Genomic DNA, 27,656 nt, shown 5'->3' on the forward strand with positions numbered 1-27,656 from the left:
TAATTTTTGCTAAAAACAATGCACAGGAAACAAACTAAAGACAAAGATTCTTCGGAATAAATGAGCCAGTCACAATGAATTAACTCACCACTAGACAATTTTTTAAAAGACCCATCTTCTGAAAATCTTTGCCCACCATGTGAAACACATACTGTACAATCTGCATCTTGTCCTTGGATGGTCCCATGCTCTATTAAAATCACTTTACTTTATTAGAAACAGGTGACCATGATGAAGAATTAAACATTTAATTCAAATAGCATCTTCTATTTTCTTGCACATGCTTATATTCACTAGCTTCTGAAATTTCTAATGGAGCGGCTGGGCCCGTGAGCCATGGCCGCTGAGCCTGTGCATCCGGAGCATGTGCTCCGCAACGGGAGAGGCCACAACAGTGAAAGGCCTGCGTACCGCAACAAAACAAAACAAAACAAAACCCAAGTCAACTCACTACTAGGTAGACCAAATCCCACACTAGTGGCCTAACATGAGAAAAATCATGCCCATTTTCAGATATAAATACTATTTATCTCAGTCCTACACATAATGTCTTGCTTTCAACCAAACATACACAGAAAAAGCAAAGGAAATAAAAACAAAAGTACACTGTCAGAAGATAAAACAATTAGCAGAACCAGACTTAGATACAACCCAGCTGTTGGAACTATCAGACAGAAAATTTTAAATTACTATGATTAATATGTTAAATGCTTTGGCAGAAAAAGGAGGACAACATGCATGATCAGATAGGAATTTTATCAAAGGATCAGAAACTGTAAGAATCAATGCAAATGCTAGGAGAAAAACCCCAAACAAACCACAATGACAGAAATGGAAAATGTTTTTGATGGGTTCAACAGTAGACCTTACACAGCTGAAAAATGAATCTGTAAATAGGTCAATAGATAAAAATTACCCAAACTGAAACACTAAGGAAAAAAAGTGTGGCGAGAGGTGGGGTGGAGGGGATGGGGAGACTAGAACAGGGCATCTAAGAACAGGGATTAATATCAAATGGTATAACATATGTGAAATTGAAACCCCAGAAGTAGAAGATACAGGACAAGTCAGAGAATACCGATCAGGACGAATGCCAAAAATAAATACATAAATACATAAACATATAAATAAACAACTGAGCAAACCAGACTTAGACACATCATGTTCAAACTGATAAGAACTAAAGATAAAGACAAAACTTGAGGGCAGCCAAAGAAAATTGACACATTACATACATATATAGAAACAAATATAAAAATTACAGTAAGACATCACATCAGAAAATATGCATGCCAAGAGACAATAAAATGACTTCTTTAAACTGCTGAAAGAAAACAGCTAACCCAGAATTCTATATTCACCAAAAAATTACTTTCAAAAATGAAAAATAAAGATTTTTTTTGAAGGAAAAAAGCATGGAAGAAGTAATCACCAGTAGATCTGCAGTATGAGATATTTCAAAGGAAGTTGTTTAGGCAAAAGGAATGTGATATTAGAAAGAAACCAAGAGCTACATAAAGAAATGAACACTAGAAATGGAAAAAATGAAGGTGAATATAAAATTTTTTAAGTATTTAATTGTTATAAAAGACGATTTAAAGTAAAAATGATAACACTGTATTCTGTCTTTATAACCTAGTTAAAAGTAAAATATATGACAACTTTAGAAACAAAAAGAACACACAAACTGTCGATATTGGAAATAAAGGATTATCACTGCAGACCCCACAGGCATTAAAAGAATAAGGGAATACAACAAACAACTGTTTACATATAAATTCAACATTATAGATAAAATGTACCGATTCCTCAAAAACCACAAACACCAAAACTCACTCAAGAAAAAACAGATAACCAAGAAATCCTATATCTGGTAAAGACATTTATTTGTAGTTAAAAACATTTCAAACAAATGCAAAGTTTCCATGAGATAAAAGAAAGCCACTTGAGAGAAGGCTGATACTGTCTAGGTTTCACTTATTCACTCTACAAAATAGAAATGCTGAACCTGCCTCACTTCATTACACTCAGAGACAAGTAACATTAAGCAATATTTCAAAAACTGACACCAAGAAAACACGTACATAAGCAAAATTATTTCTATACTCATACATTAGACTGCCCAGTAAGTAACATTTATATGATAACCCTGAGTGTTATATTCAGAGTGCCTGTTTAAGATAGCTAAAATGTATTTAATATATATTCAAAATATTTCTATTTTAAAAATTATTTAAATCTTTTTGAGTCTTCTAAAAAGATTAATTTTCCAATGTGTCAAATGCTTGATATTTTAATAATTTCAGAATTTTTAAGTCATAAATTTATCTCCATTATTAGTTGAACTAAATAACAGGCAAGTGAAATATAATAATGCCTTTGTCAAAATAAAACACTTTACAATTTTACCGAGGGTTAAATATTTTTATATATAATGAAAACAAAAATCTCATGTTTTTTCTTTCTGATAACATACCAATAATTGTTAGTGACATACACACATTGAAGTGTTTTAAAAATCACACCCACAATACTTTCAAATGTGTAAATCTTTAAGAGATATCAAATGTAACATAATTTACCTCAGACACAGGTTCTTGTTCCTTAGTGGGAGCTTCGTTTTTTAATCTTGAAAACAAAATAAGTATTGAGTATTTAATTTTATGTTTACAATAAAAAATATGAAACAGTTGTTTTTTGCATGCTTAAAATAATTTAAATGTAAATCTAAATTAATGCACATTTATATTATAATAGTAAGTGATCTCTGTAAATATTTTCAGGGAAAAATAAAATGCATGAGAATAAACAGTAGATTCAATATATGCTCTAAATAAATGAATACAGACATGTATTTCCTCTTCTCTAAAAACAAGAGCACTTAACAAATGTTCTCTATGTTAAGTACAATTTTAAAAAAAGACATAACACATTAGTATAACTGTTTCAAAATAGAATTACCCTTTAAAAAATGAAAGCAGGTTATATGCTTAATATATATAATACACACCAGTATTTACTACTATAGGACTCAAAAAGTGTGAGAAAATAAATATTTTATCTATTGTAAAGTTCAAATGGTAATGTCATTTCAATATATATTACAATTAACTTACTTTAGAGGTGGTAAAATTACAGAAATAATTTAGAATTTTGAAGAATGTATTCTCTTAAAAACCTTCATAAGCATAGCTCAAATATTAACTATAAATTTTTAAACTTTGATTTCTAAAAAATACTAATTATAACTTATGACAACATTAACAAAGGCATATGTCATCTATAAAATCTTTTAAAATATAGGGTTGGCCAAAAGGTTCATTCGTTTGTTTCCTTAAGATGGCTCTATTAGCACTTAGTTGTCTTTAACTTCATCCGAAACAATTTTGTTAGATTGTATGTGACAGCTATCATATCAGTGTGCATTTAAAAACGGACTTATCAAAATTGGTGAATTTTTGTGTAGCCATTTTAATATTGAAGATGGAAGAAAAAAAGCAACATTTTCAGCTTATTATGCTTTATTATTTCAAGAAAGGTAAAAACACAACTGAAATGCAAAAAAAAGAGATTTGTGCAGTGTATGGAGAAGGTGCTGTGACTGATTAAACATGTCAAAGTGGTTTGCCAAGTTTCACGCTGGAGATTTCTCGCTGGATGATGTTCCACGGTCGGGTAGACCAGTTGAAGTTGATAGCGATCAAATCAAGACATTAATTGAGAACAATCAACATTTTACCACGTGGGAAATAGCCGATATACTCAAAATACCAAATCAAGCGCTGAAAATCATTTGTACCAGCTTGGTCATGTTCATCACTTTGATGTTTGCGTTCTACATAAGCAAAAAAACACTTCTTGACCGTATTTCCGCGTGCGGTTCGCTACTTAAATGTAAGGAAAACGTTCCGTTTTTAAAACCAATTGTGATGGGCAATGAAAAGTGGATACTGTACAATAACGTGGAACAGAAGAAATCGTGGGGCAAGCGAAATAAACCACCACCAACCACACTAAAGGCCGGTCTCCATCCAAGGAAGGTGACGTTGATGTGGTGGGATTGGAAGGGAGTCCTCTGTCATGAGCTCCTTCCGGAAAAACAAACGATTAATTCCAACAAGTACTGCTCCCAATTAGACCAACTGAAAGCAGCACTCAACGAAAAGCGTCCAGAATTCGTCAACAGAAAACGCATAATCTTCCATCAGGATAACTCAAGACTGCATGTTTCTTTGATGACCAGGCAAAAACTGTTACAGCTTGGCTGGGAAGTTCTGATTCATCCACCGTATTCACCAGACATTGCACCTTCAGATTTCCATTTATTTAGGTCTTTAACAAAATTCTCCTAATCGAAAAAATTTCCATTCCCTGGAAGACTGTAAAAGGCACCTCGAACGGTTCTTTGCTCAAAAAGAAAGTTTTGGGCAGATGGAATTATGAAGTCGCCTGAAAAATGGCAGAAGGTAGTGGAACAAAAGGGTGAGTACATTGTTCAATAAAGTTCTTGGTGAAAATTAAAAATGTGTCTTTTATTTTTGCTTAAAAACCGAAGGCACTTTTTGGCCAACCCAATATGTCAATTTAACATAAAAACTACCTGTGCCAAAGGATCTTTCTTTTAAACTGCTGACGACTAAATATTATTTGGTGATATTATACATTAAACAATTTTAATCTGCATAAGTGACTACCTGATCAGAGATGCCATTAATAGTTAAGTGATTCATAACTTAATGAAGGCTTAATATCTATACTTAAGGATTAATATATTTAACATAAGCAACAACTGTACTAACTTAAATTTCATGGACAAAAATGAAGACATCTAGTAGGACAGAAATGTCAACCATCCTAAAAGCTAATCTCATGGTTACTCAATGAAATACTGAGTTGGCAAACACCCCTCTTTATCCATTCTCTGAGGGCATATTTAAAAAATTAGGTCTATAAATGTTATCTTCCTAGATATTAATAATAACTGTAAAATTACGTATGTCCATTTTAGTTATTACATGAAATTGTAAACAATTTAAAATAGGACATGTCCTTTTTTGTAGAAGTACTATATTGGTAGTGTTTACAATAACTTTCAACTAATTTTGCTAAATAAATCTAAATTAATAAAACTTGCACAAAAAAATTGACAAAATGCACAAATTATCATTTTTTGGGTTAAAGATTTTGTAAATCTCTCAGGTACTTAATTGTGAACAATATTCATAAAGATGAAATAATATCAAGTGTACAGTATAACTTCACTGCTTTAATAATTTATATGGGAAAATAATTGTTTTAAGAATAACATGTATAAAGTTGTAAGAAAACATGAAAAATTTCTGTTTCTCGTTGGAAGAAACAAAAAGTAGATATTAACTGATTTTTATTTCTAAGCATTTAATAATTTTAAACTCAGTCTGAAAAACTGTAAAACATTGGTTACAAACTAGTTTAAAAATATTTTATAAAAGAATTTTCCTTTTCCGCTTACTGTTGAAAATGTTATCAAAGGTCGAGCTTAAATTCTTACAAAAGAAACATTACCATGCTAATCATTTTCACATATAGCTATTCTAATAAACTGATTTTATGCAGCAATTAAAATGAAAGCTATTAAGCATGTGTTACTATTATTGCTGGCATTTCAATTGGGGAAACTGAATTTTCTTAATATCTCTGCAAGGGAGGTTGGTGACAGGTTTTTATTACTCTTCATTTTACTGACTAAGAAACTGGTAGATGAGAACAAAATAAATTATTGAAATAACTACCAATAAGAGGCTTATGTGCCCTATTTTGTTGTGTGGCTTTAACCATACTGGTATTCTGTTTAAGGAACAGAATTGTAATAACCAGTGAAAATATTTAGAAAAATAAATCTAAAAAAAATTAGAAAAGCACACTATATAAAATTTCATTGAGTTATAAATTCATCACTAAAATGTACACTATGTTTTTGCAACTACAAAAGCATACTTTGACATTAACAAATTTTAATACAACTACTAATATATCATTAACACTTTTGAAAAGAAAAAAATGTTCTTACCTTTAATCTTATTCATTAAAGATGCCTGCTGAAATAGTCATCATTTGAGATACTCAATTGCTTGGTAGAAGACAGTGAAATTTGCTAAGCTCAAAGTTCTGAGCTAATGACCTGCCATTAGATAATTAGACTTTTCACCTGTGAATTCTTGCAATATTTTTTAATAGAAAAATTTTGTATAGTATTTAAAACAAACACTATTTAAGATTTCAATTTAAACAGAAGGATTGACGGTTATGGATTTCAACAACAACCATTAGAGATCAAGATTGCAAATAATTAAATTTTCTTCCGTATGTAAACCTGCTTTCCCTCTAAAGTTCAAAATAAAATAAATGTCCCTACTTGCATTTTTCTGCAAATCACATGACCAATCCAAAGCTACATGTAAAATGAGCATTTTGGTTAAATTACATCATTGCATTCTTTTGAGGTTTCATTCATACTATAAATAAATGGGGTAGAGGGAAAATGCTCATATTCATTTCAATCAGACCACATTCTTTCCTTCTAATAACATTTAAAAGCCAAAAATTTCAATGCTGATTTTCAAAATGTAATCTTTGCGAATACTTATAAGCAAACTAAAAAGCTGAAAAAAGGTTTACAACAAGCCAGTAGTAAAGTCAACCAGTTCTCAAGACCTTCCAGTTACCCATTCCAGATTAAATTTAGGATAGTAATCATTATACTAATAAGAGTATATTGAGTAAATAAGAGTAAAACATCTAGTGCACCATTTCTGACCGTTTGTTCTGAGAGGTGTTAACAGATGTGTGGAAAGGATGATTGATCTAAACATTTACCAGGCTGCACGTACATTAGGTACTGTGCTAAAAGTTCCAGTCCAAAGACACAGTCCCTCCTGTGAAGGAGCTTACTGTCAAGGAAATGTATTGAAGCAAATGTTTACAGAATTATGAAGTGCTAAAAAAGAGACATGTATATTGTGGCTATACAAAGGACTGAGCCACTATGAGGAGGAAAGGTGCAAGGAGGCAGTGAAGATACTACAGTGAACAAGGTTTTGCAGCAAGAGTAGGAGTTAGCAAAGCAGGGAAAGGAGAGCCAAGGTGGAGGAAAAGCAAAGAAATATAAAACACAGCAATGATATGATACTGAGTGGTCTCATATGACTAGCAGGTAGGGAACGAGGAAGAGTAGTCGAAGATGCAACTGAAGAGATAGCAAGGGCTACTTTAGGAAAGATCTTGATTGTCATGCTAAAGAGTTTGTGCTAAGAACTTTATTCTAAGGTTAATAAGAAAGTATGATAAGATTTGTGCATCAGAAAGAAAAAGGGCAGTATCAGAAGAGGATAAGCTCCAGACAAGGAGTCCAGATAAGAGACAGCTAATGACTGATAAAAGAACAACAAAGTGTTTTTTTTTAATCAGAATTATGGATCCTAGTTTTCGACTCAGAAAAAAAAAAAAGGTTAGACACATAAAGTGTCAACGAAAAGTCCACAGAAATTGGGAAGTCATATGGCATCTCAACTACAAAGAGTTCAAAGTTACTTGCAGTCCTAATGCTTGCTTATGCAGCTGTGATCCCTAGGCAGTACAGGAAGTTTCTGCTCAAAAATAGCAGGAAAGGGCTTCCCTGGTGGCGCAGTGGTTGAGAATCTGCCTGCCAATGCAGGGGACACGTGTTCGAGCCCTGGTCTGGGAAGATCCCACATGCCGCGGAGCAACTAGGCCCGTGAGCCACAATTACTGAGCCTGCGCGTCTGGAGCATGTGCTCCGCAACAAGAGAGGCCGCGATAGTGAGAGGCCCGCGCACCGCGATGAGGAGTGGCCCCCACTTGCCGCAACTAGAGAAAGCCCTCGCACAGAAACGAAGACCCAACACAGCCATAAATAAATTAAAAAAAAAAAAAAAATAGCAGGAAAAACTTTTGATCACTATTTTTCTTACTTCTAAGTCCCAGAAATTTCTGTCATTGTATTCACATAATTTTTCTATCATGAAATATTGATTGAACATATTAATAATAAATTTTTGTTATTAAAAAAAGAGACAATTGGGCTTCCCTAGTGGCGCAGTGGTTGAGAGTCCGCCTGCCGATGCAGGGGACACGGGTTCGTGCCCCGGTCTGGGAAGATCCCACATGCCGCGGAGCGGCTGGGCCCGTGAGCCATGGCCGCTGAGCCTGCGCGTTCAGAGCCTGTGCTCCGCAAGGGGAGAGACCACAACAGTGAGAGGCCCGCGTAACGCAAAAAAATTAAAAAAAAAAAAAAAAAAAAAAAAAAAAAGAGACAGTTAATGACTGTCCCAGGTAAAGCAGTAGGAGTGTCAAAAAAGAGGAAGGTTTTAGGAGGGTGACAAAGTAAAACCAACAGAATACAGGTACCAATTGGATAAAGGTACATGAGGAGAGCAAACATGACCCCCTACATGTCTGCCATTCATATAAAAATATTTACCGCTCAGACCTACTTAGTCTTATATAGCTCATCCTTTGGCACAATTCCAACAATCACTTCTAAACCAATAACCCGCAAATCATCAACCAGAACATGACCCCTACATTTTACTATTTATTTTTCAATCAATCAATTCAAAAATATCATAGTATTTTAGAATTAGATGAGTCCTAAGAGAGTATATTATCAAACTGCCCCTATCTTGTAAATGAGAAAAATCTACAGCCTAAAAAGTAATAAATCCATTAAGCAACAGAACTGGTTCTACTTCAAATTTCCACTGCATTTCTTCACAGCCAAATCCCCTGTTATAAATCAGGCTTCCTTAAATTCATGCCAGGAAAAGTGAAAAACTTAACTGATCTCTCTGCCTCTTGATGTTTTCCACTCTAAAACATGCTATCATTGCCAAATTAATCTTACTAATAGACCGATTTATGTCATTTTTGCTGAAATGTTCTACTGCTCATATATCATAGAACTACTACTCTAAGATTGGGAGGCTAGATTCTGGACCCCGTGCTACCACTATATCAGTTGTTGCCTGCTCTCCTGGGGAAACAAAGGGTCTTCACATTGAAGCTCAGGCCCATCCAGCTACTCATACTTTATATAGTAAAAGTAGGAAAGTACATTTGGAACCACAAGCACAACCAGGGAAGCAATAGACTATAGTACTTCTTAGTTTAGCCTCTGAAAACAGACTACCATAATTTGAGGCTCTTAACAGCTATGTGACCTTGGGCAAATGACTTATCTGTACCTCAGTTGTCTCATCCATAAAACTGGGACAAGAACAGTGCATATTGCATTAGTTTGTGAGAATTAAATGCGTGGATAAATGTAAAACATTTAGTGTATGTACTCAATAATTGTTAGCTCTTATTACTGCCATGGGTAGAATCAGGAATCTAATCTTACTGTCTAGAATTTATGTAAGTGTGCCACACAGGCTCTTAAAGCTTTTTACCTAAATATCTTTAATATTTTGAGATTTTTCTGCCATACCTCCCCCATTCTCAAACAAAATACATTAGGTATTAGTTTTGATTGCTGAGCAATTTACCCTAGAAATAATCTATCCACTTATGAAGATGTGGGTATGATTTGATCATCAGGGAAAATAAGAGTAAAAAATCATTCTAAATGGACAGAGGAAAGAACTAGGTAAAGACAAAGAATCAAGAGAAACAAAATATTTATGTGTAAAAATATGAAGCAAAAAATAAGACCATCAGTAGAGGCAGAAGATTCTAATGCCAGACTCGGGCTATAATTTTGGGATTTTTAAAATTTTGTTGGCAATATTGAATTAAGCCCTGAATACTTAATTTATAATGTATTCGCAAACTACCCTCAGAATCAGGAGACTGAAAAAATGGTAGTAACCTCAGAAACACTGGCAGAAGTTGGTAGCATTTGCCTTAAATGAAGGACTACACCAAAGTTTCATTTATCTTTCTCTTTCAATGGGTTTCCCATTACTTCCTGCTTACCAGCTATCAAAGGCAGAAGTCCAAAATGCCAGAAACCACTGTATTTTGATGCACAGTTCCTACTTGCTAACTTGCAATTATATACCAGGGGCAAATGTATTGCATCCACGTTGAAAAGGAAAAGCTATCTTACAGTTACTAAAGATTTGGTTTGAGGCAGTAATGAGACAGTAATGTCCGTGGTAGGATAAGAGAATCTAAGGACATGATCCCCCATTACCTCCAATCCCAGTTACATTTCAAAAGGTTAGAGAAAGAAACAAACCCAAAATAAATTCTGTGTATCTCATAGATGAGATCAGTTTTTTTTTTCTGCTAAACCAAGTATATGAAATGAAGACACTCTGACCATTTTGAACATTTAAGACTCTAATAACTTGGATTATGACCAGAGTCAATAATTCCTCCAAATAAGTTCAGAACTTCACAGGAAAATAATGGAGTGATTCTTTACATATTCTTCAATGGAAACAGAGTTAGTAAACATTTTTAACAGAAATATTATTTTCAAATATAAAACATTTTTTAAAGGTTGCCATTCTCTTAAAAGAGCTTACTTTCTGCTTGCATTTATGAAAGCTAACTAATGACTTACTGGTTTAGTTTAGAGTGGTATAATAAAGTGGTATTTCTCTTTGGACCAAGTCCAGATTCTCTTCTGGTGTAGCATTTCACAAAAATCACATAATCTTAATATATACATGGTATTAGGGGTTTAACTAATTATGAAATCAGTTTACTGTGTGGCCCTGTGAAGATATAGATTCAGTGTCTCCATTTCCGATTGCCTATTCTGTAATTACCCTGGTGGCATGAACTATGTCTCATTCATGTTTCCATTTCCAGCACTTGACAAAGAGTCTTGCATACAGAAGGCAGGGAATCAATGTTTGTTGTCAATGAATATGTGGAAGGGTTATCTATATTATACTATGAAAGAGCCACGTAGTTAGCACTGGTGCTAAGTATAAAGTTCAGTAGCCAGAAATACAAGAGAGGAATTCACAGCTTCAAGGAGAGTCAGTTTTACATTTTAATTTTTTTCCTAGTACTCTTTAAATTAGGGGAATTTAATAAAATATAAAAGACATTTTTATAAAACACATTTTACATTTCTTTTAAATCTTCAAAACAATCATGTAAAGATTATTTACAGATGAATAAACTGAAGTAACTTGAACATAAAGTGAGAGAGCTGGGTTTTGAACTCTGATATTTTGACTCCAGTCAGTGCCCTTATATTATACTTTGCTTAGAACAAAATTGGAAGTCACTGAGAGAACTAAATCAACTTTTAAAATCACTTCAAACTGTGGTTTTTAGAACATTTGATTCAGTCAATAAATAGACATCTTTCAATAAGTAGCCAGGTTTTCCAAGCTTGAGTTATTATGGATTTACTATGGATTCTTATGCTCTGAAGACTGCTAGAGGGAAATACCTATTCTCAACTTTTTGTCAAGAAAACAAACCTTGCGAAATTTAAAACTTTACTTCCATTCTATGTAATAATTAATCTATCCAGGTAGATATACAGAAGAAAATGGAGAAAGGGGAAAAAAAGGGAGAAACAGATAGAAAAGAGCAATTCCATGATTGAGTTACAATCTAATATCTGAGAAAAGCACATTTAAAAAAATCATTTCAAAGGTCTACAAAAGAAAGAGCCACTTTACTAGCACAATTACACATTTTCCATAAGTTTAGCAGTATTAGATAAGTAGCCAAGATGACTGGAAATGAATGCCTGGAAATAATTAATAAAAGGTTTTCTTTAAAAAAGAAATTCTGAAAGCTAAAAAAATAAAAGTTTTCCTCCTAAGCAGAGAGGATTATGTACCAGTTTTCAACAAGGATGTTTGTTGTTTCACAGTCTTTAGATAGGAAAAGTCAGAACTACAATCAAATTCTGACATTTGAGAATTATATGAGGTGCAATTGAACACTGTAATAAAATGCCGTCTATCCAGCAGTTTGGAGGAATATACTCCAAGAACTATGAGCCAAAATTACAAATAACCGCAGTACAGTTAGTACAGTTAGTAGATTGCCACTAAAACTCTCAATGATGAGAAGATTCCACTGATAGGTAGTTCCCAGGGTCTCCTGTAAGTAGCAGCAGTAATAACAGTACTAACAGCAATAACAGCTGGAGCAGCAGCAGGAACAGCAGTAATTAGTAGTAATATTAGCAGCAGCAGCAGCAGCTAGAGCAACAACGGCACCACCAACAAGCATTTATTGAATGATTATTTTTTGTCAGGCCAGTGGCAAATAATTTTAATTATTTAAATTAATAATTTAACATCCACAGATTATCTCTATTTCTTATAGCCACCCTGCAAAAAATTATTCCATACCTTTCACTAATGAGGAAGATAAGGTGAAGTAATTTTCACAAGGCTACAGAGCTGGTCAGATTTACAACCAGGATTTAAACCTGGACTGCCTTATTTTAAAGCTGTATTCCTTTCCCAACACTACACTTCACAGAAGTAAGGATAAAGATACTTTTCAGTGTGAAGGATTAAAAACAGTAGATTCCTACATTTCAGTAAATGATATAGAAAAAGAGATCACAGTAGCTTCTCCATGTTTGTAGAGGAAGGTACAGTCTTCCAGGTGGGCAAATACCAGTGACTAGAGTGAGGCCGTAGAAGGATCTCAACATCAGAGATGTGGCCTGAAAGACGAGATGAACCACAGTGTGGTCAGTATAAAGCAGTATAATTTAGGGGAAAAAATGATTTACACTATTTTTAAAGACAGAGATTACTAAAATGAACCTAGGATTCATAACTATTCCCTAAAACTACAAGTTTATTGCGCTTCAGACACCAAAAATCTAATTTTATGACTAATACATGCTTCAAACAATTAGCTCTTAAGAAAGATTTACTGGGTTAGGAAAAGAAAGTTAACATAAATGATTTGTGAAAATGATATGAGATGGTTAGAATGAAAAGCAGGCTGAAGATTAGGATAATTCTATCTGAATAAAATGCAGGCAGAAGTAAAATTATGAAAAGTAATAAGAGTAACAATAACTTTACATAGTGCTTCCTATGTGACAATCACTTTCTAAGTACTATATACGTATACTAACTCATTTAATTCCCTCTACACTTTATGAACAGGTACTGTTGTTTACATGCATTTTACAAATGAGGAATGAGGCAGAAGTCTGTAACCTACCCAGAGTCACACATGTTCTAGTAAACAGCAGGGAAGGAACTCCAAACTAGGCAATCAACTGCAGAGCCTACGCTCTTTAACCACTACACCACACTGTACCTTTAAGGGTCTGAGAGGGTTTAAAATGAAGCTGGCTATCAAATCACCTAATCTTAGTATCAAAGAAGTTCTCCTGAAGCTGTTTAAGTAGGAAGTAAAACTTTAGTATATAAGAAATTCCTTAACAGATAATAAAAGGCTAAAAATAGTCTCAAGAAAAGTAGGTAAGTGGGTAGATTGATAAGCTAAGCATAAGGAGTTACAGAGAAGCTAGAAACAGATAATGAGAGATTCTTAAGCTTCTTAGTGTGAAATCATGTAAAGTAACCATACTCCCCAACAAAAATATCTCTTGCTGCTATAATCAGAGGTAGAATAAACTAATAACTGGTCTGTCCCTGTTATGCACTTATTAGATTTTACAAACATAATAATGAGGATATCATTTTTCTGATATAATTTCTAAAAATATGAAAATGTACATTGCTAGTCTCTAGTTACAAACACTATCTTACAAATGATTCATAAACATAAATGAAATGTCTAGGAATCCATCTTAGGCAACACTACACAACTACTTTTTATTTCCCAGTTCATAAAATTTGAAGGATTACTCCAGATCAGTATTCTACACACTATTCCATGGAGATTAAGAAGTGAATAAGTATTCAAAGAAAAAAATTCTAAGGTCAAATAAATATTCTCTTAGACATTCACAAGTCACATACAGCATGAAAAAGCCCATATCAAAGAATCCATTTAACTTTAACTTGCATTGCCTAAATTTATTTGACCATGGAAACTTTTCCCCCCAACTTATAAATTATGGACATTAGTTGTACAGTACAGAACCTGGGAAAAAATGACCTACTTACCTTCTTTAATAGAAGTATAAGAGAACTACTTTTACAAGAGCCTATGAAAGAGTTAAATGTGCTGAGAAATAATGTGAACATTTAATTTTCTCAAGGTCAAAGAGTCCCTGTTTCTGCTACTGGGAATAGGATATGTGGCATTTTAAATCTTGTCATAAGAACAAATTATGACAATGTAAGTATAACCAATATTGAATAATAGAATCTCAGAAGTCTAGAACAAGTCAGCACTCACATTTTACAAATAGGGTAACTGAGGCTCCAAGAACACTGCCACTCCCCTGGTTTTCTTTCTATACCATCGGCCACTCCTTCTCAGTTTCCTTTGCCAATTCCTTCTCATCTCCCTGACCTTTTATTGCCAGATTCCCCAGAGCTCAGCCTGTGGATCCTGCCCTTTCTCTCTCTCTACTGTATCCCTTGGTGATCTCATATAGTCCCATGACTTTTTTTCACTGAATTTTAAATTTTGGTATAATTGTATATTCACATGTAGTTATAAGAAATAACACAGAGAGATTCCATATTCCCTTTGTCTAGTTTCCCCAATGATAACATCTTATAATACAAAATAACAGTAAAAAATTATAGCACAAAAGCATAAGCAGGATGTTGACAGTGATACATATACCAACCTTACTCAGTTTTCCCCAGTTTTACTTGTATTTATTCCCATGGCATTAAATGATATTTACAGCTTAGAACAGCCCCCTAAATTCATATAGGTGAATGCTTATGACATCTCAACTTGCATATCTAACAGATATCACAAACTAAAATATGTCCCAAATCACAGTCATCATCTTCCCTCTCAAATCTATTACTTCTAGTCTTCCCTATCTCAGTTAATATCAATGCCATCTTTGCGGTTGCTCACACTAATAACTGGAATCATCCTCAAAACTTTCTTTCTTCTACACTTCACATATAAACCATCAACGAATTCAAAACATGTCCCAAATCAAAACTCTTATCACCTAAACTGCTAGCAGCTTAGCCTAAATCCCCACCATCTCATACCTGGATTATTACAATAACCTCCTAATTAATCTCCCCGATTTTGTCCTTGGTCTTCTACAGTTTATTCCGAAGACAGCAGCTATGGTAATACAGACACTCTTCTGTATTTAAAGGTTTTCACTGATTGTGGTTTTTATTGAGGTATAAAACACTCCTCTATTCAAAATGCTCTAATAGCTACTTATCTCATAGTAAAAGGCGAATTCCCTACAATGGTCCATAACGTCCTATACACATGGCCCACATTACCTTGCAGGCCCCAACTCCTACTATTCTCCCTCTTAATCACTTATTTGCAGCCAGACCAGTTTCCATGCAGTTCTCCTTTCAGGTCTTTACTCAAATGTCATCTCTCTGTGAGATCTTCCCTGACTACCAAATTTTAAATGGCAGCCTCCAAACTCCCACCCAGTACTCCTTATCCCCCTTCCCTATGTTATTTTTCTCCGTAGTATCGACCACTATCTAACATACTATGTACTTATTTACTTTATATTGTCTGTCTTTCACCACTAAAATGTTCATTCTGTGAGGGCAGAGATTTCAGTCCATTTTTCTGCCAGGCACAAAGCAGATGTTCAAGAAATATTTGCTGAATAAACAAATGAGGCCCAAAGAGGTGAGGAGTCATGCCAAAATATCATAAAAACAGGGCAAGAATCCAAGTCTCTGTAGTTTAGCAGTCATTTTTCCTCAAATCAGCGATGGACTTAAACTGAACCAATCTCATTTTTTATTCAGTGGTAACCAAAAGCACACATGCATGAAATAGCCATTTCTGATCAGGTGAATAAACTATTTAGAATAACCTGATGGCAAGGAGGGATTAGACTCAAGCTAAAACTCATTAGCACAACATTAAAATATGACCAACTGCCTATAATCAACAAGTTTTGTACTAGCTGCCTTAGGTGTTTTATTTAAATTATTTTTTTAAAAAGGAAGTTATAGGTAATGGAACTTTAGGAGTTTAAACTTTAAGAAAATGAACTTGATAATACTATAAAACAGAGTCCTATAGAAGAACACAAAGCAGTACTCCTACACTGCTATATCAAGAATACAATTTCTCATATTTTTTAACTATAGCCAAGGTAGAGCAAATATCTATAAATGAAAATGGAACTTATGTTAAAGATGTAAAGAAGTTGTTTCTGGGCAAAATTTTTAGATTTTTTTAAAAAACTGGGTAGAAAGAGGGTGAATGACAAAACTTCCTAGAGACAGATAAGGAAATAAAGACTAGCATAACACCAAAGCCACCTACTGAGAGACAAGCCACTTCCAGAGCTTTTGAAAAATTATTCATTTACCGTAGAAATTAGTTTGGAAATTTAAAACTAATGGGTTCAAATTTTTTGATTATTAATTGCAAGAAGCACATTACACAATAAGTAGTCATCTATACTGGCTTTAAATCTGTTTCAAAGTAAAACTGAGCAAGTTCTGACTTCAGAGTAAAAAAACATGACTGAGTCATACTTCCAGAGCCTGCCTAACCGTTATGGCAACTAAGATCACAGAAGGTATTTTGCATGTCATTAAAATTCAATAAATTGGTAGAGTATAAACAGTGACCTTTCAATTGTGCCAGAGGAAAAAAAGCAAGATGCACTAAGTAGATACAGCTCTGTGTACAGGCCAAATAATAGGGCCTCCATGAAACAATAAAGGCAATGCTCCTATTTATATGATTAAATCTACGGCTTTCATATGAAATTCTTTATTAGTAAATAATTCCTGAGGCACTTAAACAACAGAATTTTTATTAAAACAAAATAATAGCATCAAAACTGTTTATTAGAGCTATAGCCAATGTAACTAAAATAAACAAATGTCAACTTTTAAAAATATATATATGTAGAAATATGTTTTATATATGATAGAAACAAGTACATTATTGGCCCTTATATTTTTTAATGTTACCACTACCCAAAGGAACTATTAATAGCTAAGTAGGTATTATGTATTAGATGTACAAATATGTAACTTTAAAACTTGTTTTACTGTATAAAAAAATACAACTAAGTTTTTAAAAAACCTTGTTTTAAGGTCTCCAAGAATAGGTTTTGTCAATTCTTTACACCTTAGAACTCACAATTATTAATATTAATAATAATAATCCTGAAATAAGAATGGATATAATAATGTCTAATGGTCTGAACAACAACCAAATTAAAAAGCTATAAATAAGCAGCTATAGGAAATCTGTAGAGAATTCTAGGGAATATCTTGGAGTTCTTAACAAAACAAAGCAAACACTAAACAACAGTTTTAAAGAAAAGAATATAAAAATAGACATCAATACATTTGGAGAACATAAAACCGAGCTATCAAAATTAAACTAAATTTAAAAAAAATAAAAAATCTGATAATTGATGTTGTTAAACACCTATGAAGTTACTCCTGGGTGATACATTTTAAATAACAGTAAAAATAAGTGAAATTTTGGAACATAATTGTAGAGACCTGTTGTTCCAAGGATATGAAAAATAACCATTTCCTAATAACCGGAGCTTTTGTATTCCTTGGATGCATTCATGCTAGAGGAAGATTAAAGGGAAGCAGCCAGAATGATTAAACTTCAACTGGGACGCTGAAGCACAGATTTGATTTTCTTGGCCAGAAGTGACCCACAAGCTTAAGATCAAGAGCCAAAGCCCCCAGTGGGAAGCTGTGCTCTATTTGGTGGGCCTTGATACCATCTCTGGCTATATCAACATCAGCCTCATGGAAGGCCAGCCATGAGAAAAGGGAGTCTCCCCAAGATCTGATTTCCTGAGACCACAACCTAGAGCAGGTCCCACAGTCAAATTAGTCACATTCCTTGGAAAGAGAGAACAGGCATCAGTTGTGTCCATCGAAGGGGGACACTGTCCAGGTGTACCCTGAACATTTTTTGAAATCTCTGGGCTGCTTCTCCATCTGAAAAATAAGAAAAATAGCACAATGACAGACAACGAATGAGGAAAAAGACAATCATCTGGCCTAAAAAACTTAAGACTTATAAGAAATTAAGAAAGCAGACAAAACAGACAGACAAACAGCCATATCATTTGGAACATATTATTCTGAAGTCAAGTACAGCAGAGAAAAACACAAATTATTTTAAGCAAAGTAAGAAATGACCATAGCAACAAAAGTTATTTTTGGAGAGAGCCAACTGGAGAAAAAAAAACGTATGTTAAGATATGTCAACCTGACACAAAGATAAGGTGGAATAAGAATCTAGTCCCATTTGAAGCTGAAAAGAGCTGAATAATGAGAGCTAGTGTCATGAACTTGGCTGCTTAACTGCCTTTGTGTAAGAAAACATCTCAGAACTTTGAACTTAGGAAATTCCAACTTGTCTTGCACCAGGTCACGAGCTCCATAGAGCAGGAACCTATTTCAACAAGCAGCTTTAAAAAAAACAAAAAAAAACAAAAAATACTTTAATATTTTTCATTTCTGTTAATGGTACATTTAAAAATGCAATAGTGCTAAAATCCATCCAAGTAAAATGCACTGAATAAAAATTAAACTTACTCAGAAAGATGTTCAGAAGTTGGGATACAAACAGAAACTGAAATTAGAAGAAAAGTATTATATTTAAAACAGCATATGAAATATGATGAGTGAGAAAAATGATTTCGTAAAGAGCACATACTGTGGCTGACCAATAATACCGGAATAAATATCAAAAATCCAAAGTAAAACAATTTTATATACGTACCTTTCTCTATTACAACTTGACAAGCATGAGTTTCATGTTGACTTAAGTGTGTAGCCATATTATCTAAGCCAGAAACATCAGTTAGGAAATCACAATTAAGGCACACTAGAGTAATGCCCCTATAAAAAACAAAGCAAATAGTATAAAAGAAAATGTTTTTATCTTTTATGAAAATCCACACACCAGTTCAATGAGTACTTTTCCGTGATTTGCTTTTTGTGTCATAACTGTCATTCCAATTTTTGTTATATAAACTTGATATAACTGAAATGATTCTCTAGAAAATGTCATAGTCATATTCAAATTATACTACCATTTATTTACAGAAAGTATTTTTGCTTTATAAACTTTTCTCTCTCATATCAGTTACTGAAAGCTAAGAGTCAATAGACCTAGAGTCCAATCTTGGCTCCACTAACAACATGTGTCACTTTGACAAGTCACAGTCTATCTGTGCCTATGCCCATCTGCAAACAAGAGTTCAGTATATATAAATGTACAATATATACATTAGTCAGTGTATATTTACTAAGGCTGTCGTTACACATACTGTACTAGTGTACTGTATTGTGAATACAATGATGACCAAAAAATACAGTCTGTGCTCTAATGGAACATTTATCTAGTGTTTATCTAGGTGAGGAAAAAATTAGAAATGTGAAGGCTTTAAAAATAGATCATTGTTGTAGCTGCTATCATTGTATATTATGTGTTAAAGATTTTCCTATATATTATTTAGTTTATTCTCACCACAAGCATCCAAGGTTGGTATTATTCTCATATAACACTGAATTAACTGAAGTAGCTAATTCACTATTTAAGTCCAAAGTCTGAGTTCCTCAGCATCCCAGTACTCTGAACTGGCCCACTTGCTTGGACCTAAACTACTTGTTCCCTTAACAAAACTTCACTGAGTACTGTAGTTCTTAAAATATGTAATGATTATAAGTTTTCAAAAAGGTTAGAAAGCGATTCCCATAGTCATCAATACATAGTCATCAATACATTTTTTTGAATTCATGAATAGTTTTTATGCTTATTGGATCAAACTGTGCAGCATTTGCTATTTGAAGTATGTAAACATAATTGGCGTATTATAGTATGTAAAATTGGTCTTAAGACTCTAATTTAAAATGTGTTTAAACTTTTAGCTTTGAGTTTTATTTTAAAATATTAAGCCTGCAAAAATATGCGAATGTTTCAGAGAACTTAGAAAGCCACTATGTTTAATTTATTATGTTTATTAGAGTTAAGCACTTGGGAGCTTGTGGGTCAAGCATCTGAAGAGCTGTTTAAAAGAAAATCAAATATATTAAACGTATAAATGATGTTACATTGTTTAAAGGTAACTGAAGTGTAAATGAGACTTTAAAAAATTCTAGTCTGTTCAGTTTAAATGAACTTTATCAAACATTATTTAAAGGCCCGATTGAAAGTGATTTTTTAAATAAATCTATCTATCTATTTATTTATGGCTGCGTCAGGTCTTCGTTGCTGCACGTGGGCTTTCTCTAGTTGTGGTGAGTGGGGGTTACTCTTCCTTGCAGTGCATGGGCTTCTCACTGAGGTGGCTTCTCCTGTGTGGAGCACTGGCTCTAGGTGTGAGGGCTCAATAGTTGTGGCTTGCAGGCTCTAGAGCTCAGGCTCAGTAGTTGTGGCACACGGGCTTAGTTGCTCTGTGGCATGTGGGATCTTCCTGGACCGGGGCTCAAACCCGTGTCCCCTGCCTTGGCAGTCGGATTCTTAACCATTGCACCGCCAGGGAAGTCCCAAAAGTGATTATTAAATGTACTAGATTTCTAAATGGAATATTTTTAATCAAGGAAAGTTAAGATTTAAATACTTAAATTTAATAATTACAATCTTTTTCTATTAACAAACTGCCCTCAACAGACACTAAAAGTAGTCTCAATGGTAAGTAGCTAAATGCCTATTCCACTCGACATAGTTAATTGGACCAGGGATGGAATGTCTAACTCAAGCCTTCTCTGAACAGGAATTTGTAATTGGGATATATAATCACATTTCTTGATCTGGGAAAATGTGGGAAGCTAGGAATACTATGTTTGGGTCATCAATAGAGAAAGCTGGTCTACACAGAGAAAGGAGAATAGAACCCAGGTCCAGAGAAAATAACAGAGACAAAATCATCCTGCTTCAGCAGGTCAGACTAGAAAGAAGCCGTGTTAGTAACTGATGGCTTTCTGTTTCCCTCGTATGTTCTGGCTGTATCTCTTCCTTCTAGGGGTCCATGAGGGTCTTTGGAATCCTGCTAATAAATTATTTTTGCTTAGGTGGAAAAAAAATAGATCATGTAATGTGATCATTGGTATTGTCAGTTTATTAACAAAGCATAAACACATTTCTGAAGTTCATCACATACATTAAAATTTTAAATGTTTTACCAATATACAAATACAAACAAATAACATACCTTAGATTGACTTCTCCCCTAAAGCTCTAGTCTAACAGTCTGCTGTACATTTTCCCCTAGATGTCATACTGGCACATAAAAAACTGACCTTCATGTACTTCCTTCCCAAATTAACTTGTCCTGACTGGCCTTTCTTATGATGCCATTTCCTCTGAAAATAAAGCTCAACCTATAGTTATCTCTGTCTCTTCTTCCTTAAACAGTCAGTATGTCAAGCATTTTATATCAACAATTTATTGAGTACTTATTCTGTGCTAGTCTAACAATTTTAGACATACCATCTCATCTAAATCTAAACAACCCATAAAAGGTAGATGCTATAACTTATCACCTTTTTAATAGAGGATGGAGTTAGCTTAGTAATTTACCAAGGACACAGAGCTGATAAAGATCAAGACCAGGTTTGAAATCAAGCACTTTCATTCCAGAGCCCAGTTTCTTAAAGATGATATAATACTATCTCACCGTTCTAACCCAAGTCCTTACTAGATTATTCATAACTACCACAAAAGTCCTAATCAATAGGATTCATGCATCTATAATTCACCCTATTGTTAAAGGTGAGAAGAAATTCAACCTTCCTTCAGTTTCACTCAATTCTATATAAAACATCAAAGGTTGTCCAGTGCCCTCCAAAATAAGTCCAAACTCCTTAGCCTTATTTTCAACACTTTTACAATCTGGCTCTAAGCTCAAAACTATTGCCCCCGATTTCAATATTATTACTATAACTTCAATGGTCCATTCATTTACTACTACCATTCCCCCTCTGTACACCTTCTACTTTTTCATTTCTGCACCTCTATTCATGCTATTCCAACTCAAATGCACCTGTACCTCTTCTATCAGTATAAACAATACTCATCCTTTAAAGCCAAGTAAACTAACACCTATGTAGATCATTCCAAGTAAAGTAATCTCGCTCCCCTTTGAAAAAAAACCAACCATCACTGCACTTATTAAAATCCCTCTTGCTTTATTGTGGTTATTTACATTCACCTCTTATCTCCCACCCAATAAAATGTACATTCTCTGAAGGGTGGTTCCAAGACTTCTTCATTATTACTATTATCTTTACAGGATCTGCTACATTATAGACCTAATAGATACATAGTAAATAGCTAAAGAACAAATATTCCATTCCAATAAAAGAATAATTACAAAAATTATTGTTCTATACAATTATAAGTTTCTATGTTCCATTCATAGAAATAGGCAAATTTTCAATGTGAGACTTATTCAAGTTGAGAGAAAAACATCCCAGGGCTTTAAAATCATATGATTCATTTAAAAACCAAACATACAACTGAGCTTAACAACAGTGAGGTGAAAATCAAAAATCTCATCTTTTGAATGCAATAAAACTCTTCATTCTTATAAAAATTTTCTGTATAGGCAACCTCTAATATAGCTTAATCTATTTCCTTGAATTCAGTAAATGTTTTAAAATTAGTACTAATATATTTTTAAAACTGAACCAAATTTTTCTCTCCCTGTGAGCTACTGGTCCAACATCATAGATGGGACCAATTGTCCACATAAGTCATTTTCAATACATACATTAACTTATTCAACAAATATTTACTGGGTGCCTAATAACTATCAATGACTGGCATAGACAAAAATCCAAACCACACACATTCTAGTGAGAGGACACAGAAAATAAGCAAAGTATACAGTGAATGAGATGATAAAAGATGATCCAGAGAAAAATGAAGCATAAAAAGGAGATAAAGAGCACTGGGGTAAACACAGGAGAAAGGATATAATTTTAAATCAACTGGTCAAGGAAAGGCTCACTCATCAGAATAAAGACCCAAAGGAGATAAAGGAGCTAATCATACAAAAATCTGGGAAAGAGCAAACTAGTCACAGAGAATAATAAGTACAAAGGTCTTGAGACATAATATCATCCCCTCTTCCATCTTTTCCACTAACCCAAAATATCAAAACAAGTATTGGTTAACCTTATCTGTATAGATTAGCTTGGTGCAGCAAAGATACTGATATTTCAGGTAGCAAAGGCGACATGAGCAAAAATAAAGAGGAGTGGGGTCTAAAGAATTCAGAAGAATATGAAAAACATGGTGCTCAGTGAATTCTGAGTTAAGTGTGTGGTAAAATCAAATTCTCAATGTCTTCAGAAATATTCATCAACAGTTCTTTCTGCACAGTAAGCAAGTTGTACACCTCTCTTAATTTGAAAAGGAAAAAGAATTATACAGACTACATACTAATTTCAAGAATTCCAGTGGTTTAAGAAATTTACTTCAAAACTGAAAAAGTGTTAGTCACTTTACTACATATTTTAGGTGTCTTTTTTTAAATCAAGTACTGTTGGTCAGCCCTATTTTTGTTCTCATTTTACAGTGTAAATACATGAAGACTTCATCTTGACACCATTGGTCACCCCTGAAACAAATTTAGCGAGAGAATATAGACTAATCAGGTACTTTGTAAAACACTCTGGCAGTTCCTCAAAGGTTTGATATAGGGTTACCATATAAGCCAGCAATTCTAATCCTAGATATATACTAAAGAAAAATGAAAAGACATGTCCAAACAAAAATGAGTACACAAATGTTCTCAACAGCAATATTCATAACAGATTCAAAGTTAAAATAACCTAAATGGATAAACAAACTATCATATATACATACAATGGAATATTATTCAGCAATAAGAAAAAGGAGCACTGATATATGCTACAATATGGATGAATCTTGAAAACATTATGCTAAATGGAAGACACAAATCACAAAGGATCACATATTTTATCATTCCATTTACATGAAATGTTCAGAATAGGCAAATCTAAATAGATAGAAAGTAGATTAGTGGTTGCTTAGGGATGAAAGGAATTGGAAGGAAATGGGAGATAACCACTAACGGGTACAAAATGCCTTTTTAAAGTGATAAAAACGTACTAAAATTAACTGTGGTAACTGCACAATTCTATGAATATACCAAAAACTATTAATTGTACAATTTAAATGTGTGAATTGCATGGTATATGAACAGTATCTCAATAAAAATGTTATATACAAAAGACTTAAGTCATATAATTTTTCAATAGAAAAAAATTTAAAAGATCAACTAGTTACCTGAGATCTTCTGAATACTTCTTAAAGATACAAAACCTTTTACTTGGATGATTACTATGAAAGCTGGGAGAGACAAAACAGATTTTATTAATTTTACTATACAGTAAGTCATATTAATTTATAGCTATATATCAAGTCTATACTTAAATCTCTAGTTTTGAATAAAACATTATGATATAAATAATAATATAATGTTCATCATCCCTATTTCATTCAGCATTTTAGCTTACATTCCAACTTATCTATTTTCTAGTGAAATGTATTTCACTAAGCATATTCTTATACAATCAGCACCTCACCCTCACATAAAAAAAATACTCAAGAGTTTAAAAAAGTAAATCACATCAAATTATTTTCTTCAACCGTTAAGAGTTGAAAACAATTTAAAAGTTTTGCTAATAACATTTTTGCTATAATATGAATGGTTACCAATAAGAATCATTTAAAAAATCCTTTTCCAACTTAACATGTTTGTGTTGAGGAAGGGGAGTAGATTCCAAATTATCCTGGAAGTAAATAGTAGTTGAGCTAAATGCCACTGTTTACCATTTGTAAAATCAAACATTTAGAATTCTTTGCAATTACTAGGAGAGGTTTTTTTTAAAAAAACAAATTAAAACAGAACTCTTGAGCTAAAACAATGCTTCCCCTAAGCACAGAATAGAAAACCCCTAACCAAGCTTTGTAGCCGATGATGATAGCTTTTACACACCCTTTTAAATCTCATAAGGAAAGCTTTCCTATACTAGAAAACCAGGATCCGCTTAGCACAGTACTACTTAGCACAGATAAAAGTGGAGTCATAGACTAGTAACATCAGCATCATCTGGGAGCTTATTTAGAAATGCAAAGTCTTGTGCCCCCCCACCCCACCCCCCCACACATAGCTACTGAATTAATCTCTGGCAGTGGGGCCCAGGGATCTGTTTTAACAAGCTTTTTCAGTAATTCTTATGCAAGCTAAAGTTTGAGGAGCAGTAGCCTGCAATGAGAGACCTAAAGTAGCCAACACACCAAATCAATTCTAAGTCTCAGATACAAGGCAACCATCACCAGTAGAGCATGTACGTATGGGAAAAGAAATACTCTGACCAGTTATAATCCCCAGAGAACATTCTCAGAAAATTTTTAATAGTTATTTCTTCAATCTGGGGATAACTACTACTAAAGAGTTTATAAATTCAGCATAACATGACAAAAATAATTGAATGGTTTTTTTAGGAAGAAACCATCAAGAGGCTGGGAACCACTGAAATTATATGCAAAAATTTGTGCACATAACTGTATTTCCTCAGAGTGTGTCCCAGATTTTATCTGATTCCCAAATAATGTGAACCAAGTAAATTATTTTTTTAATGAGATTTAAAAGTAACTTTTAAAAGCTCTTTCTTCCTTCTCAACAAACTGTTTCAGTTTCTTTATTTGGTAAGAGGAGAGGAAAAAATTACGTTTTAGGGTCTTTTGATGGCTTCCATTTCTGTCTATAACTTGTACCTTATTAAAATGTTGGTACTTTTAAAATTTTAGTTGTCTGAATCCAGTTTTACTTTAGAGTTCTCTACCTATAAAAAAAGACTTATACTGTCATTTTATTTATATTTATTACACAAATTCCATTCTTCTAGTTTTGTGTATTATAGGAATGGAAAAGTGGATCTGTAGCTCACCAATAAAGAGGGAAAAAAAAACTACCTTTCTTCTTCCTATTAGACCTGTGTAAAGTTAATAACAATAGGGAAATAATCTAAGAAAGGAAAAGAAAGGTTAAGATTTTTATTACGATACAGTAAAACATAACATTCAAATCTAGGTTTTGAAAATTCACCATCTACTTAGACTATATATAATTATCAAAACTCATTAAGCTATTCTCTAGAAATAGATGAATTTTATTGTATATAAATTATACCTCAATAAGTCTAGAGGCAAAAAAAAACTCCCTTTGACCATCTTGCTTTGATACAAGTAAAAAGTTTACCTCTGAAAAAATACAAAAGTATGCAACAATATTGACAGTATGCCTACTATTAAGACACCAGACTAGAGGTTGATGATACAATAAAGCAGGCTGTCTGCCTTAGAGTTCATGGTCCAGGGTTTGGGGGGGAAGGTTGTCAAAAAGCATCTGGCACAGAATAAATGCCTAATAAACATTTGCTAAACAAGTGAATACATATTCATTATCACAGGATAAACATCAACAGTGACACACACACAGTTTTGTGGTTGCATGAGGGAAAGCTGCAGGTAAATGGAGAAGTCAGCTAACAATTAGTAGTACATTTCAGTTAGGAAGGTCCATATACTGACTTACTCCAGGCAAAGCAAAGAAAATAAGAGTTGAAGGCTCTTGGAAAAGTAGTTAGGAATTAGGTATTAAAAGGTCTTACATTCTCCAGAAAATTTGAACTTCATCCTATTAATATTAGGAAGGTAAAGGATTTTAGGCCAAAAAATATCCTGACCAGGTATTAGTAACAAAAGAAAGGAAGAAATGGGAAAGGGCCGAAGGGGTGGGTTGTGGACAGAAGACCATTTATGATGCCATCACAGTAATCTTAACTGTTCTTCTAATGACTATTATTTAGTGCCAAAAAATCTATATAAAAAACATAATGAACTAAAGCATATCCTATAAAAATTAATTCAGTAATCTGTCTTATTATTATACAGGAACAAATTGTTGTACCAGCTTTCTTTTTCCTTGGAAAATTTTTAAATCATCCTTCAAAGCCTAAATGAAATGTCATTTATACAATACCTTCTCATTTCTTGTATAAAGAATTCATTGTTACCTTCTCTGGGCTCTCACAGTCATTTGTTTATCACATTAAGCTAGGTAAATATATCTCTCCTACTAAATTGTGAAAATTAAAGGCAAGGACTTTACGATACTGAATAATGACAATTTAGAAATAATACGTATAATTACTTGAATATCTCCTAAGTGCAAATCATTTTATGAAGCACTTTAAGTACATTTCCTCTAATAATCACAGTAACTTTCTCTTCAAGAAAAGGAAAATGGGAATCAGTTAAGTAATTTGCCCAAAGTCACACATGTAATAAATACATGGTGAAGCTTGGTTTCAAATCCAGATTTGTCAGATTCTTCATCACCAGCTTACCACACTTCTTAGCAAACAGTAAGCTCTGCTAGAAAAAGAGATATTAGGTACTTATGGCTGTTACCTAATTTTATTACACGTAGAGAAAAAAGCCTTCTTTCTTATACATAATGTTGAAGAATAATAGCAATATTACACAGTAATGCATTTTCATTTTTTCAGGTGACTTCC

At 33.5% G+C, this 27,656-nt stretch overlaps 1 protein-coding gene across 10 annotated transcripts in view; it reads right to left on the reverse strand.

The window, feature by feature from the left end:
- ZNF280D (zinc finger protein 280D) overlaps positions 1 to 27,656 on the reverse strand; it is a 121,918-nt gene that overhangs the window by 19,258 nt on the left and 75,004 nt on the right. For 7 of the 10 annotated variants that reach the window (XM_082616668.1, XM_082616670.1, XM_082616665.1 and 4 more), the window contains 4 exons: positions 24,358 to 24,420; positions 18,820 to 18,938; positions 18,633 to 18,669; positions 2,583 to 2,628 (listed from right to left, as the gene is read on the reverse strand). In XM_082616668.1, coding sequence (XP_082472794.1) covers positions 2,583 to 2,628; positions 18,633 to 18,669; positions 18,820 to 18,938; positions 24,358 to 24,420 — 265 coding nt within the window. Of the gene's footprint in view, positions 1 to 2,582; positions 2,629 to 3,127; positions 4,450 to 16,636; positions 18,030 to 18,071; positions 18,506 to 18,632; positions 18,670 to 18,819; positions 18,939 to 24,357; positions 24,421 to 27,656 lie in introns of those variants that run through there. The other 3 variants (XM_082616674.1, XM_082616672.1, XM_082616666.1) reach the window with 3 other exon arrangements.

The sequence above is a fragment of the Mesoplodon mirus genome, assembly GCF_964341445.2.
Source record: "Mesoplodon mirus genome assembly, chromosome: 4".
NCBI lineage: Eukaryota > Metazoa > Chordata > Mammalia > Artiodactyla > Ziphiidae > Mesoplodon > Mesoplodon mirus.